Raw genomic sequence first — 16,348 nt, 5'->3', positions numbered from 1 at the left:
ACTCATCAAGGTCCCAAGGAGGTTTAGATGGAAATACAGTGGGTGAAATTTTATATTAGTTTAAGAATCAGGAACAAGGAGCTCTCATCCTCTGTCTCCAGCCATTTGAGTGTGCTTCTAGCATCTCTGTGAACTTGTTTCTTCTAATATTGAGATTATAACTCCAATTTCATTTACTGTAGAGCTTTTTGGAATCACTAAATAAACTATTTCATTGATTTGGTTCTAGTAAGTTCTATAAAACTGACATTATTATGCGCCCAATATATAGTTCTCCAGTTGTCACGTGTAGGGAACAGGGAAAGGGGACATTACTGGAACCTCTGCAGTAAGTCCTAGTCTCCTGCGAGCCATGGCAGCACAAGGCAAATTACAGGAAAGGTAGAAAAATGAGACTTTGAGAAGAAGCTGAGCTTTGGGTCTGATCAGTGCTGCTCTGGGCAGCAAAAATGAAAATCCCCAGTTTACCCCTTTTATTCAGTATATCGGGAGAAACAAATGTAACCAATGACTTGCAGAGAGTTCAGTACATCCGCCTGAACAAGATGTAACAATCCAAGAACAATGAGGAACTGAGTAGATGAAGATTTTGTTCCTCCCAGGATGTCTTTAGCTGATGTAATCTTGTCCTGGAGAATCACAGCATCACCGGATCAGGATCATTGAGGTCCCAAGTTGTGACCCGAGGCCAGCGGAGGCCAAAATGGAATTATGTCTCGGAATTCCATGGCTGGTCTGTAGGCAGGAGAACTAGGCTAACCAAATGATTTTTCCCTAAAATCATGTAGCATTGCTCCCAACAGTCATGGTCTGAATTGTGTCGCCCTTAATCCGTACATTGATGTCTTAGCCTCTGAATGTGGCTGTATTTGGAGTTAATATTTTTAAAGAGATAACTAACTTAAATTGCGTTTATTAGGATGGGCACTATTTCAAAGAAGAACACACGTGGACAAAGACATACACAGAAAGAAGACCTTATAAAGACAGATAGAATGTAGGCATCAACAAGTCCCCCTCCTCGACCTTCCCTTCCCTCCTATTCCTCTTCCTCCTTTTTTGTGGGCATTGAGTTTAGGCCACTCAGTCTATGGTACTTTTTAATGGCAGTCCTGGAAAGATAAATAAAACAACTCAGAAATATTTTCAGGCCTCTTCTGAGAATGCAGACACACAAGAGAATGTTATTCTTCACTCTATCACAGATATCTAAATAACTCACAAGTCTCCAAAATAAATAATTTTTAATTTTTTCAAAAGGATATAGATATATTCTAGCTAGAGTAAGACAATGTCACTCCACAACATTAGAAACAACTATAGTAAAGGATGTTTAAAAAGCCCTTATGAATTCAGTGAGAGCAGCATTATTGTCCCTACTTTTAAATGGTGACATTGGGCTGCCCAGTTATATATGATTTAAGGTTACTGAAAAATAATAATTGCAATACTAAGTATTTACATAATAATTAATATGTGCCACATACTAAATGAAAGATTTGCATGATTTATCATCTTTAATGCTCACAATAATTCTTTATTTAGGTCAATATTGGAAATCAAGTTCAGAGATGCTACTGATATCCCAGATTCAGAACTCTGCTCTACTCTAAACAATAGCCATTGGGCTAATGTTACAAAAGAGGTTTTTAAAAGGCAGCCCAAATTCCTGGCCATCACTGTCTGTCCTGACTGAAAACCTTACCTGACGGCACTTCTAGATTGAATCCATCCATGAGTTTTGACAATAGTTCTTGCAGTTCCTCTTCTTCCAGCTAATCCTTTCTTTCTGCGATGTTAACTATCTCTTTCCTTCCCATGGATGCCTGAGCAGTGCTGGTCATTTCAAAAGGAGAAATTTGGGACTTGTCCTGCAGTAGTCCCTGCTGACAACTGGGCAGGGAGCTGAGGATTTTCTTTGGTATCTTTTGTGAGTGGCTTTGTGCACTGGTAGTTTGCAGCATGGTTACTGGTGATTCTGAATCTGGTGGCGCATGCTCTGCATTTACTTGGCTTCTGTCAACCAGAGCAGGGTTAGGAAGAGGTTTACATCCTCAGATGATCCTCTGACATTCTTGATCCGAGAAGAATCTCCTTCCTTCCAAAACTTATCAGCTGAAGAATGATCAACCTTGGACACCATATGCTGACAGGAAGATGAGGGATGGAGTGGCTGCAACATTGCCTGGGTAAAGAAAATCTTGTTAATAAAAAACTAATATTTACCTTTTCACAAATGCATTAAATTTTAATATTCCAACAAGTGATGCTAATGTGACATGTTTCCTTTTCCTCTAAATATATTATTCATTTTATTTTATGTGGTTAATTCAGTATCAATCTAAAACTCTCTAAAGGATTGGAACACTTCATGTTGTAAAATATCATAGGGTATAATCACAAGAAAATTGGAAAAAATTCTAAGTTCTAAAAAGCCCAGGTTCTAAAAATATTCTAAGGAATTTCTGAAAACATAAGCATACATTGGATGATAGACAAAAATGATCACAATAAAATGTTCATAACAATTGGTCTGGCAGGTGTATTATAAGAGGTTTTATAAAAGCCAGAAGTATAAAATCTAGGATGTGGTCCATGTTAAGCCCAGTTCTCAGAGTTTGATCCCCAGCCCTGGGAATTCCTGAGACTCCTTTAGGGATTGGTGAAATAAAATTATTTGCATAGTGATTCATTTGATATTTTTGACTGTTTAGTGCATTGACATTTGCAACGGTGGTACAAAACCAACAATGAGGATGGCTATGGGTGCCTTAGGAAGGGTCAAGGCAGCGCCAGCACACCATCATACATTACCAAGTTAGAAAAAGGCAGTTCCACTTAAGGATATCTTTGATGGAATAGCAAAAGTTCTGAATTTTCTTAAGAATAAACCATGCCTTTTAAATATTGTGTGTAATGAAAAGGGATGCGTGCATAAAACACTTTGGATGCATACTGCAGCTCAGACATTGCCTCCTGTGCCAAAGGAAGACTGATAGATTATGATTATTCATACTTGGGCATCTGGCAAATATTTTCTGAAAACTGAATAAATCAAGAATGTCACTGCAAGGAAAACAATGAACTGCATTTGTTGTCAATTATAACACTTCAGCTTTCAAGCAAAAATTAGAATTTTGGAAAACTTGAATCTACCTCCAGGAGCTTGATAGCTTTCCAATTCTTGAACACTTTTCTGATGAAATTAATGTGACATTAATGAATGTGAATTTCTTTGTATCTGTGTAATGAAATAAGGGAGCCTTAGGAAGTGCAGCACAGTTCAGTGAAACAATATTTTCCAAATGACTAATGTATGTTGTTTAATAAAAATCATGCATAGGTGAATCCATTTAAAAAGCATATTAGACGAGTTCGATCCCCGGTACCAACCCCCCCCCAAAATAAAAAGCATATTAGAAAACTGCATTTTAATGAAACAGATATGGTTTCATATTCTATATCACAACTATCCTTTAAGGAATTATTTTTTATTATGTTTTGATGTGGCATCAAAGACAAGTATCCCCAGTTATCTGAAAGACTTTGAAAATACACTTTTTTTTAACTGCAAATCTATATGGGCCCCTATTTCATATCCTTCAACCAAAAAATCTTACAATAGATTGATTACTAAAGCAATCTGTCAATTCAGTGATCTTTTATTAAGCCACATATTAAAGAGATTTATAAAAAATGTAAAATAATGTCACCTAGAGTTTAAAAAATGTACTTATTGTTTTAAAATATTACATGTATGATGAGTTTATTTTTATTTTTCAATTAGTTAATGAGTATATTTTAAACGCTTGGCCATTTTAATTTTGAGCATGGTAAATAGCAACAGATATAACCCACAGAAACAAAAGCACCTTGGGGTCCCCTCAAATTTTTAAAAATGTATAAAGAATCCTGGGCCCAAGAGGTTTAAGAACCAGCGCTGTACGAACTGCTTTGACCCAGATCTGTTGCTTCTAAATGGTATGGATTCTGTTGTCTTTCAATATTCCTGCTTTCAGGAAGGGGAAGGTCATAGTGCAGAGGGTGGAGGTGGGGAAAGGTCTGAGTATGGAGAGGAAGGGACATGGAAAGAGGGCTGATTAAGTGAGGCACGAGGCTTTGGACTGTAGCCCACGTTGGCTGGAGGACTTGAGGTTAGACTTCCAAGCGATCTATAGACCCACCATCTCCCACATTATACACGTGTATGTCCTGTTGCATTTGCTGTAGCTTGGACCATAGACTATCCTGGTTGCTTCTGAGTTCCTGAATCTTTGTTTCAGATCTGCAACTTATTTCTTCCTGGGAGATGTATATTGCTCCCAACTTGTCTTTGTATCGGTTTAATTGCTTTTTAAGGACCCTGAAAAGAGAAGAAATTTGGGTGGTTTGGAAGGGCAAGAGGCCAGCACCCTGCCTGGACCTTGGCAAGATGTAAGCAGGTTCTTGATTATTGTCTAACATGGATCAGTTCTGTTCTGTTTCTTCACCATGTCCAGATGCCCTTTGGGTCCATTATCTGTGCAATTTCACTATAGATTTTATTGGCACATTTTGAATTACTTTTGATAATGTACTTCCACCAGCTACCCAAATTTTAATATTGACTTTATCCATCATTCTTTTGTCTAGAAGCACTTCACTCAGAAGGACGACTCAGCCTGCATGGCTAAACACCAAACACTAGCCCAGACCACAGGGCAGGAACAAGGATACAGTTCATGAGCTGTGGGTCTGTTTTGGTTTCCCTTCCTGTCTCAACTCATGAACTGCTTTAAGAATGAACCAAGCAATCATGTTCCTCCTCTGCTCAAAACCTCCAGTGGCCCCTCCTCCTCTTTTAGAGCAAACTGAAGCAGGTCCAGAGGCAGGCAAGCTCAGCAGGTAGCCAAGCCTTCTTCCCTATCTGCTCTCATCTGCTTTTCTTGCTCACTCACTGCCCTTCAGCCACAGAGCTCTTGGTTATTCGTCCTCCCTTCCCCGAGTCTCCCTTGACTCACTTCCTCACATCTTCAAGTCCTTGCTAAAACGTTTACATTTTCAGTGAGGACTTCCTGACCCCCTACAAAGAATTACAAACCGGAACCCCAGCCTTTCTCTGACACTCCCGTCGCCTTGCTTTCTTGTTTTGTCTCTATGGCTCTTCATCCTGTCTAGTAGCTAGGCGCTTGAAGGGATCTTAGATTTTGTCACGGGCTCCAGCCTTTAATCTTCTGGACAGTCACAAGCTATGACATACTGCATATTGTACTCATTATTTTACTTACGTATTACTCAGTTTCTATTTTGCTTACTGTCTCTTGATTCTAGCAAAATTTTTTTTATTTTGTTTATTATCATGTCTTCAGGGTTGGCCTAAAATAGTCCTTGTCACATAATTGGTATACAACTTAAAATGTCTGAATATAGTCTTTATTCTTTGATCCATGCTATAGCATTTTTATAGAATTTATGTAAATAGGTGTTTCTCATGTGAAATGCAACATTTCTCAATGTTAACACTTTTGAATTTCTCAATTTCTACAGTGCTCGGAGAGGTCTTGGAATGTAGTTGGGGCTCCTATCCGAAGCAGGGTCTTTGAAAGATAGTCCTCAAACTTCCAGTCACTCAGGTGAAGCAAGAATCCGATGCTAACATATTTAATTATAATTGTAGTGTTGAATGTGTACATGTGATGGGTTTTACAGAAAGAGTCAGCCCAAGGGTTTTATATAACTGACAACAAGTAAATGTCCTCATGTGTCTCTACTGACAGTGCTCTCTGTACCTAAAATGCTATGCTTGCTTTGACCACTAACAATGACAGTCTCTCTTTCTTCCTTGTTGTCTACCACCCACATCCTTTCGTCTCTGGCCAGTCCACCACTATTGAACTGCTAAGAAGACATGTCTTCTGCATTCCAGGATAAAGTAGGTAGAGTCCTATCAGAAATCCGATCCTTTCTTACTCTGATTTTTTTTTTTTTTTTTTACAAAAGAGAAAAATGTTTATTGAGGAAACAGTTTAACAGGTGTCCTTCAGCAGAATTTTACAGATTAGACTGTACAATAATTTTACTGAAAACAATTACAATTTCAGTCATTAACACAGTATACAGGGTGCTTAATCTAGAGCTAGTAAGTTGCCGAAGTTTGTGACATGCCACTGTAAGTGTAGGTATTATTATTTTTTTTTGAGGGGGGATACCAGGGATCAAACTCGGGTCCTTGTGCTTGCGAGGCAGGCGGTGGAACCACTGAGCTGAGCTAAATCCCTGGCCCTGTAATTTTTAATAATACCTACATTTGGGCCGGGGATTTAGCTCAGTGGTTCCGCCGCCTGCCTCACAAGCACAAGGACCCGAGTTTGATTCCCGGTACCCCCCCCCCATTACAAATTGTTTGGTGACTATTTTAATAACCTCTTGAGCAGCAGCTCCCCCCCAGGTATGCAGCAATGGTGTGTGGCTCAGCAGCTCCATATTGGCAAAATTCATGGACGTAATCATCTTTCATCATTACAGATAATCCATATTCCTGAAGGAAATCAGTGAGACAGGACTTCAATTTTCCTCCATCTTCTTCTACTTGATAATTAGATACCCCTGGATATCTACCAAATTGTTTATGAAATCTATCAACAGCCCGTAACAGTAAGTACAATACCATCTCATTATCTGGATTGTCCATGCTGGAAATAATTTTGTCCTTGTTCATTGTATCCACACCATATTTTTCAGCTAAGGAGCAACATCTCACCACTAGAAGAAATGCAGAATTGGTACAGAGTAATTTTAATTCTTTCTCTGAAATGGATTCTGGTGCCTGGCAATGGACTGCAACAATTTGGCAACATGATGACACACAGCAGCAGCATCTTTCTTTGTCTTTTCATGGCAGACATTTTGCAGTTTTATATATTTGTTTGAATCTGCAATCATATCAGGAATTGTGCCTTGCACTGGTAAATTTCCTTGACTTTCTTGGCCTACTAATTCTTTTAAGGCATGAGCCAAAATCCAAAATGGTAGAGTCTGTTTTGTAATATTTATACAGTGATCATCATTAAATATATCTTCATTATTGCTTGGCATCTGAGTTGTATTTAATGCTGTGTTCACATTTTTAATAGCTTCTTCAAAATTCTCTTCATCTTCTGGCGTTCCACTTTCATTCTTCAAAATTTCTTGTCTAATCAAATCTCTGAAGTCTTCTCTTTATAGGTTTTAGGAATTCATCCATTTGTTTCACTATACCACCATAGAGTATGGCTATGGTCCTTTTTTTCCATATAATCTATATCATAAGACTGAAAATGTTCTTTCAGTTCAGGAAATGGCTTATCCAGTCATAGATCTGCTAATGTCTTATCTAAATGAGATTCTATTACTGAATGTTCTTTTACAGTGATCCTCATATAACCAACTAGTCCATATGCCCTACAGATCAAAAGAGGGATTTGGGAATTCCAGAGGACATCTGCTAAACGTAGCAACATACTTTCAGGAAGCTGAGTTGCAACCACAACAGTAAACCTCTTCCACAAAACTTCAGACATCATTATTTAGTTCCTGTAAGAACTCCATGGCAGCTTCAGCTTGGTTCTTGCCAATACTGCTCCTTTGAAGGAAAAAATTTTTTCCAGCATCTTCTCCACTGACCTGATTTCCATCAATAACCATAAATGTTCCAATACCTGGTAGTACCAAGCCTTTTTTTTTTTGTTTTGGTGCCAGTGATCGAACTCAGGTCCATGTGCTTGCGAGGCAGGCGGCGGAACCACTGAGCTAAATCCCCGGCCCAGTAGTACCAAGTTTTTAAGGATTTCAGTGCCTGTAGGTGTTGCATTTATCAAGCAAACATGAGCAGATTCCAAAGCCTCTTCCCCATCATCACCCCACAACCTCAGCTGTCGGTTGTACTTCTGTTCTCTTACTCTGATTTTAAAAAACACATTCCAATAACTTTAAAAGTCCTCTCAGCCACTTAAACTAATACTCTTTGAGTCCTCCAAGGAAGACTTTGTCAGTTACCAAGATGTTCAAATTCAACCCTATCAAGGAAGACCTTTGTCAGTTACCAGTATATTCAAGTCATCATTAGCCAAATATAACAGACACAAGAAAAGCAGGAAAGCAAGAAACCAAAGAGTTAAACAATATAAAACAACAACAAACCCTAGCAGTAGCTTTCTCCGAGTCCTTATAATTGTATAGTTCAGTACACTTTTGGGTTGTGCTACATTGAAGACCTCATGAAAGGCGGCAAACCAAAAGTCCAAAATATAAAAGATTTTGTATGTAAACTTTCAGATACATCTTTATCCTGGTAACTTCCCAATATTGAATAGTATAATTTGGCATTAGTATACAATATATGAGCCCATCAAATGAACTATGTGGCCCAACATCCTACAGCCTTCAGACCTGAGGACTAAATTTTGGCACCTGCACCTGGACCATCAGTATTGTTTCAGGCTAATACTTTGTGGCTTAATTCTTTCTTTCTTTACAAGAAGGCTTTTTTTATGGAGAGATTCTCATGGAATGTTTCTAGTAAACACAATTGGTTTGATACAAATATTTTCAGCAGCTAGGAGCCCAGACAAATTTCTACTATTAATAAACAGCTCAGATTACCTGAGAAATAATTTCTCCCAGATGACCAGAAATCTGCTTTCCAAATTTTTAGATCTTTATATGTATTTCAGCTTTCTGGAGCTAAGAAACTTGAATCACCTTAGGTTTTAAAAAGGAATCCAGATGTCCCCAAGGCAAGCTAATCAAGCACAGTGAGGTGAAACACAACTTCCCTTGTGAGTCCCAAGCACAGTACAGAATCATAAATAGGTAACTGAATGATATGCTTTCTGTCAATATTGTCTAAGACTGTTGTTTTTTAAATAGTCAGTGATACAATGCTGGCTGTTACTGAACTTGGTAGTTAATTATATATCTTAGGTATTTCTCACCCTTTTCATGAAGCTGGGCCTACAACTGTAGGACATCTTTTTAATGTCTTAAACTTTGGTCTTAATCATCCTACTGTATGACATCTTACTCATCCCAAGTTGTTATTCAGCCTGTTATCTATACCTTTTTGTATTATGTTACACACAGGTTTGAGAAGCCCTGCCCTTTACAAATTTATCCAAGGTTGGTAACAATGATAGTGCAGCCCTGCATAAGGATTGCACCTTCACTTTGTGTTTCATTTATTAATCAGCCTCACGCTTTGTAGTAATAAATACTTTCCTAGGATAATAATGGTGTATGTGGTAGATAGGGATTATATGAAAGGGAATAATTTAATTTGAAGGGATCTTTTTTTTTTTTTTGGTACCAGGGATTGAACTCAGGACCTTGCACTTTTGAAGCAGGCACAGCGCCACTGAGCTACATCTCCATCCCCAGGAATTGGTTTTAAATAGCACATCGCAAAATTTCCTTTTTATTTCTACACTTTAAATTTCAAAAATGGATTTTTAATACCACTTTCTTTGGTTTTAATTTCTTTTCCTTATTCCATGAAAATGATCAAAATTACTTTTAAAATGTAAGTTATTTTGGTACTTTAAAAGTGTTATTGATCAGCTTTTCATACATTATCACAATTTTAAAAACACTTCCTTTCATTCATTTAGATTATGAAGTTTATCTTTAATATATTCACATACAGAATCATTAATTTATTGGACCTCTACCAGATATTAAGCATTGTGCCTGAACACACAGGTCTTCTCAGAGGAAAAACTTCTGTTTGAGACCTAGGAATTCAGTATTCTAAAGGAAGGACAAGAGGAGACACAGGCTCAAGGAATGGTTTGTTCCCTGAGACACAAAAAGAAGGTGGTAGATTTTGCAATCATCCAAATAAATCTGGTAAAAAGTTAGATGCTATTGAGGAAGGTATATTGATTTTTATAGAAGTAGGCAACATATATACAAGCCTATTTATATGCTTAAATAAACATGTGGAAGAATCAAAACATTACTGAAAGTGCTTAACCAGCTTTCAAGGAATAAATTCAGATAATCAAAAGTAAATCTTACTATAACTAGTGACATGATTTTTATTATGCCTACCTACTCAAGTAGAGTCAAATTACTCTTTTACCTTAATAATGGAAGCGTAGGACTTCTCTGCTTGAAGAATTTCTTCCAAATTAAAAAAAAGTAAAATCTTCATAGGAAATTTTTCTATAGAAGCTAAAGGAAGTGCTCCTGATTTGTTTCTGCTGGCAGTATTTGTTTCTGGCATCCACTCATGAATCTTACCGTCTTTCCCTCTGGAGAGCATTAATGGATTCATGAGTCCTCCACAGTTCATTCTTAATGCTGACCATGCTCTAGAAAGGTGAGAAATAGGGAAAATGAGTTTTTGGTTTGAACTTAACTCAAATTCCTAAAAATCTACCATCAGAGCATGATAATGATGTTTCTTGGAAAAGCACGGTGTATTTCAAAAAAGTAGCCGATGTTTTGGTTTATGTCCATGAACAGTTATGCAGGTATGTACATAATTTATTGACACAAAAGAAGTGAAAACATAGAAAGCAGTTTCACATTTAAAAAATAAGCTGAGACAATCTTTTACCCAAGTTAGGTTGTTGCCCTGAACCTCTCCTTCTCTAGAAGCATTTACTAAAACCATCTGGGTCGCTTTCTTTCCCTTGGCTTAAGAAATCTTTAACTTACTTTCTTCCACCTTCTACTTTATGTTCTTTGCATTGCTTCCTACTTGGATGAACACTGAGGCCCTTCTCTTTGAATTAACCAAGCCTATTGAGTTAATGGTGGTTGGGATGGCTCTTGTTTGGGATTTCCCCACAAACCTATCACATCATGCTCAGCTCCCTGAAGGGCCACTGAGGGCTTGTACCGACCTGACCAAGCCAGACCCAGCCTTCTGAGGCAAGTGCCCCAGCCATGGGCTCTCACACATCTAGACAGGAGACTGGATCTCAAGACTCAACATGCACAAGCAGCTGTGACTGTATTCTGCAGCCTCCTCTCCTGCTTACAGTGATCTGCAGAGAAACTGGCCGCCATCATAGTGCTATTCCATAGGGACAGTCTCAAAAAGGAAGAAGAACGGCACAAAGAAGACACTCGGCAGTACACAAACTGAAAGTCACATTTTCTAGTTAGCAGGTGCCCTTTGTGGCCTCTCTGAGTGAACTGTTCTATCTGCCTCTTAATTTAAGTAGCACACAGCTTCCACATGCTCAGCATAGCCTTCAATCAATGAGTTTACATTAATATAAAAACCTGCAAATTTTTTGACATCAATATTATCAACCAAGAAGCATATTACATTTGTGCATGTGGATTTACCTTGATATAGTTATAGAATAAATGTCAGAGTTTATTGAATGAGTCTCAATATTAGGCTGTTTATAATTTTTCAAAATTAAAAGCCTTGATGCAATGAAGAGAATTACATTTTTTTGTGCACATGTGCAAAGTTCTCCAGCTTTCAGCTTAATAGACAATACTCATTTGCCCCCCGCCCCATCTCAAACAGATTACCTCTCGGTTAGGATTTATGGCTGATAAGGATTTAGCTTAACATAATTTAACTTCTCATAAGACAGATTCATATCTTATTTGTATAATTTAAAGTATTTTAAATAAAAAATTACTACATATAAGGTATAAAAAAAGGGCAAATGCTTAAATAAAAATTTTAAAACTCTATTTCTGTAAAAGATACATTGCCATTAGAGTTACTCCTCATTTCTTTCTTTTTTTTTTTCTTGGTACTGGGGATCAAACTCAGGACCTTGTGCTTGCAAGGCAGGCGCCAGAAACTCCTTCTCACTTCAAACACACATATCCCATCATTTTTGCCACTTTCTGAAGCAGTTCTGGAACTTCTCTTTCATGCATGTCCTTTCACGGCTGATGTCCTTGATGTCTTGACTCCATTCAAAAAGTTTACAGCAATGTCTGTCAAATAAAAACATCACAGCATGTCCCACCCACCTTATTCACTGGATCTGGCACCAGGCAACTTCTGCCTCTCCTCAAAGTCAAAATGACCATGAAATGTAAGTGTTTTGAATGAATTTAGGACATCAAGGCAATAAGGACAATGCAACTAAAGACACTCATAAAAGGAGACTTTCAGAATTGCTTCAGAAAGTGACAAGAATGATGGGATAAGTTTGTTCAAAGATAGGGAAAGTATATTGAGGGTGGATTAATGGCAGAGTGTCTTTCATTGTAATAGATTTTAAAAAGATAAACATTCACTGCATTTTTGATCACACCTCTGCCAGAGATCAGCTTGAAACTGCACTGAGCAGGCTATAAAATATTATTGAATTGGTATATGAATTAGCTATTGATTAAATTGTGAGTCTGTTCTAGGCCTACGTGACTTGCTAGATAAGCCTTTGGCTGGCATGCAGAAATAGAACTCCCTATGCCAAAAGTCACAGTTGAGGCCTCAATGGTCAGTGGTGCCTCTGATGCCAAGATAACACTGCAGTTGAGGACTTTATGACTCTCATGTAGCCATTCTCCCACAACAAACATTAGGTAAAGAAAGCTTCCAGGCTTCCACGAGTGTCTCACTTAATTGCCCAGTGTGGACTTGAATTTGAAGTCCTCCTGCCTCAAGCTCCCAAGTGCAGAGATTACAGAGTCTAGAATCAGCCTGCACTTCCTCCACCAAGCACAACCCCTTGAAATGCTTGCTCCCAAGATGTACTTCATCAGGTTGCAGGGCCTCACCATGTAGTTCAGGCTGGCCTTGAACTCACTATGTAGCCCAGGATGGCCTCAAATTCACAGTGATCCTCCTGCCTCAGCCTCCTGAGCGCTGGGATTACAGGCGTGAGCCACCATCCTTGGCTTGAAAATATTAGATATTCCAGCATGGAGCCTTGAAAGTGAGGTGCTGCTCCCAGCACCCAGGAGGAGGCTACCGGGCTGCCATACCACCTCCTGCCCCAAGCGCAGAGGAGGTGAGCCACACTGGTGCAGTACTCCTCACCTTGCATCAAAATGAGAAGACATGTAAACAAGTCTCAAAACCAGACTTCCAGATCACTTAAAGCAAGACCAAAGGGAAATGAGATGGAACAATCTGATACTCAACCACCTGGACTCCCTGAACTGGCAAAAAAAGAATCTGGAAAAAAATGAAATCAGAAATAATTTCTCACATAACAGCAGAGATTGTGCAAGACATGATTAATAAATCTAGAGAGGACACAGACAAAAAAAAATAGAGGAGCTGAGGAACATGATGGAATCCCAACATAGGAAACAAATGGAATCCATAAAACAGATGCAAACAGATTTCCAGGAGATTAAAAACTCCATTGAAAGCTTACGCAGCAGAATGAGGCAATGTGAGGAGAGAATTTCTGATATAGAAGAGAAGATTGCAATTAGTGACCAGGAAAGAAAAGAAAAGAAAAATTTCCTTAAAATTGTTTTTTTTTTAATTAATTTTATTGGTACATGTTAGGTATACAATATAATGACATTTATCATTGGAAATTTGCATCTTTACATAGTCTCACTTGGTTCTTATTTTTTCCCCATTCCCCTGCCCTCCCTTCAACACCTCCATCCCATCCTATTTACAAAGACTTTGTTTCCATTTTTTCATTTTCTCATATTAATTCCATTCCCTTCTTTCCTTTCCCCTACCCCTCCCACTTCCCCTTCCTTTGGCCCCTTTTCTTCCTATTCCACATTATCTATTATATCTTTTAGTCCTTATTTACACTTTCAGTTTCTCACACTAGAGAAACTATTCAGTATTTACACATGTGTGTCCTATTTATTGCACTTAAGAGTATGGCCTCAATGTGCATCCATTTAGCTATATGTCTCTAATTTCTCATTTTCATGGCTGAGTAGTATTCCATTTTATAAAAAATCCACGTTTTCTTTATCCAGTCTCCAGTTGATGGGCACTTGGGCTGCTTCCAAGTTTTAGCTATCACAAACTGTGCTGCTATGAACATGGGTGCACATATATCACTGTGGTATGATTCTTTTAATTCTTTGGGGAAGATCCCCAGCAGGGGAATAGCTGGGTCAAATGGGACTTCCAGTCCTAATTCTTTGAGGTATATCCATACTAATTTCCACACTGGTTGCACCAGTCTACACACCAACCAGCAGTGGAGCAGTGCTCCTCTTTCCCCACAGCCCTGCCAGCATTTGTTATTGGTTAATTTCATGATAGCAGCTGTTCTTTTGTGGTGAAGTGGAATCTCAGCCTTGTTTTCATTTGCATCTCTTGAATAATCAGCCATGTTGAACATTTTTTCATGTGTTTTTTTGTTTGTTTGTTTTTGCTATTTCTACTTCTTTGTCTGAGAAATGTCTATTCATTTCAGATTCCCATTTTTGGATTGGGTCTTTAAATTTGGGAGGTCTGATTTTTTAAAATTCTTTATAGATTCTAGATAGTAGACCTTTGTCTGAGGAACAGCAGGTGAAAATTTTTTCCCACATTGTGGGTTGTCTCTTCACACTGCTGGTGGTTTCTCTTGCTGTGCAGAAGCTTTTTTGGTACTGAGGATTGAACTCGAGTCCTTGCACTCGTGCAGTAGGCAGTGAAACTACTGACCTAAATCCCTGGCCCCCAGAAGCTTTTCAATAAGAAGAGATCCCACTTGTTGATTGTTTGTGCTAGTTCATGGGCAACTGAGGTTTTGTTCATAAAATCTTTTCCTACACCAGTGTCTTCAAGAGTTCTTCCTAAACACTCTTCCAGTTGGTTTAGTGTTTCTGTTTTAATATTTAGATCTTTAATCCATCTTGATTTTAGTTCAGTGCATGGTGAGAGTATAGGTCTAGTTTTAAAGTTGAAACCCAATTTTTTCAACACCATTTATTAAAGAGGCTATCTTTTCTCCAGTGAGAGTGTTTAGCTTCTTTGTTGAAGATGAGGTGTCTGAATGGGTCTGGAGTTGTTTCTGCATCTTCTGATCTGTTCCACTGGTCCTCAGGTCTGTTTCTTTGCCAGTACCATGCTGTTTTTATCACAGTAGCTTTGTAGTATAGTTTCAAGTTGGGGGTTGTGATACCCCCTGCCATATCTCTGTTGCCTAGAATTGCTTTTGCTCTTCTGGGTCTCTTCTTGCTCCAAATGAATTTTTAGATTGTTTTCTCCAGGTCTGTGAAGTATGCTGCTGAGATTTCAATTTGGGATAGCATTGAATCTATCTATATAGCAGTTTTGGATGTACAGGCATTTTCACTATGTTGATTCTTCCTACCCAGGTGCAAGGGATGTCTTTCTATTTTCTGACATCTTCTTGAATCTCTCTTTTCAGAGTGCTATAACTTTCAGAGAAGAGGTCTTTAATTTCGTTAGGCTGATTTCTAGGTATTTCAGTTTCTTGGATGCTATTGTGAAAGGAATTGTTTGGCCTATTTCTCTCTCAGTGAGTCTGTTGTTTGTGTAGAAGAAAGCTATTGATTTTTGTGTGTTAACCTTGTATCCAGCTACTCTACTGAATTTGGTTATTAAGTCTAGAAGACTTTTGGTGGAGTCCTTGGGGTCTTCTATATAGAGTATCAGGTCATCTGTAAATAATGACAATTTGACTTCTTCATTTCCTATCTTAATTACTTTTATTTCTTTCTCTTGTCTAATTGCCATGGCTAATGTTTCCAAAACTATACTGAACAAGAGTGGTGACACTGGACATTCTTGTCCTGTTCCTGATTTTAGTGTGGAGGATTTCAGATTTTGACCATTTAGTATGATATTGGCTGTTCGTTTTTTATAGATAGGTTTTATCAGATTGAGATAGAGATCGTTTATTCCAATTTTGTAGGGTATTTATCATAAATGCATGTTGGATTTTTTCAAATGCTTTTTATGCATCTATTGAGATGATCATACAGTTTTTGTCCTTGGCTCTATTGACATAGTGTATTACGTTGATTGATTTACATATGTTAAAACATCCCTGCATCCCTGGGATGAATCCCACTTGGTCAGGGTGTATGATCTTCCTGATGATCTTCTGCATTCTTTTTGCCAGTATCTTATTAAGGATTTTTGAATCAATGTTCCTTAGTGAGATTGGCCTATAGTTCTCTTTTTTGGTTGAGTCTTGTTCTGTTTTGGGGATCAAGGTGATGGTTTCTTCCAGGAATGAATTTGGGTGTATTGCTTCCCTTTCAATTTCATTGAAGCATTTAAACAGTAATGGCAGTAGTTCCTCTTTAAATGTCTTGTAGATTCAGCAATGAAGCCATCAGGAGTTGGGCTTTTCTTAGTTGGTAAGTTTTTAATTATGTTTTCAATTTCATTGACTGATATTGGGTTGTTTAGAATTTTTAGGTCTTTTTCGTTCAACTTTGGTAATTCATATGTATCTAGGAA

At 38.1% G+C, this 16,348-nt stretch overlaps 1 protein-coding gene and 1 pseudogene across 1 annotated transcript in view; both read right to left on the bottom strand.

Moving 5' to 3' along the window:
• Dytn (dystrotelin) overlaps nt 1–16,348 on the bottom strand; it is a 58,282-nt gene that overhangs the window by 4,580 nt on the left and 37,354 nt on the right. The window contains 3 exon segments of the mRNA XM_021263434.2: nt 1,706–2,050; nt 2,053–2,185; nt 4,204–4,363. Coding sequence (XP_021119093.2) covers nt 1,706–2,050; nt 2,053–2,185; nt 4,204–4,363 — 638 coding nt within the window.
• Nucleotides 6,116–7,676, bottom strand: LOC101715714 (NEDD8-activating enzyme E1 regulatory subunit-like; annotated as a pseudogene).

Source organism: Heterocephalus glaber, unplaced genomic scaffold (genome assembly GCF_053883595.1).
Source record: "Heterocephalus glaber isolate CG9 unplaced genomic scaffold, H.glaber_assembly_v1.0 deba00000621, whole genome shotgun sequence".
Lineage (NCBI taxonomy): Eukaryota > Metazoa > Chordata > Mammalia > Rodentia > Bathyergidae > Heterocephalus > Heterocephalus glaber.
The sequence above is the reverse complement of the archived record's forward strand: the minus strand, read 5'-3'. Positions and strand labels throughout refer to the sequence as shown.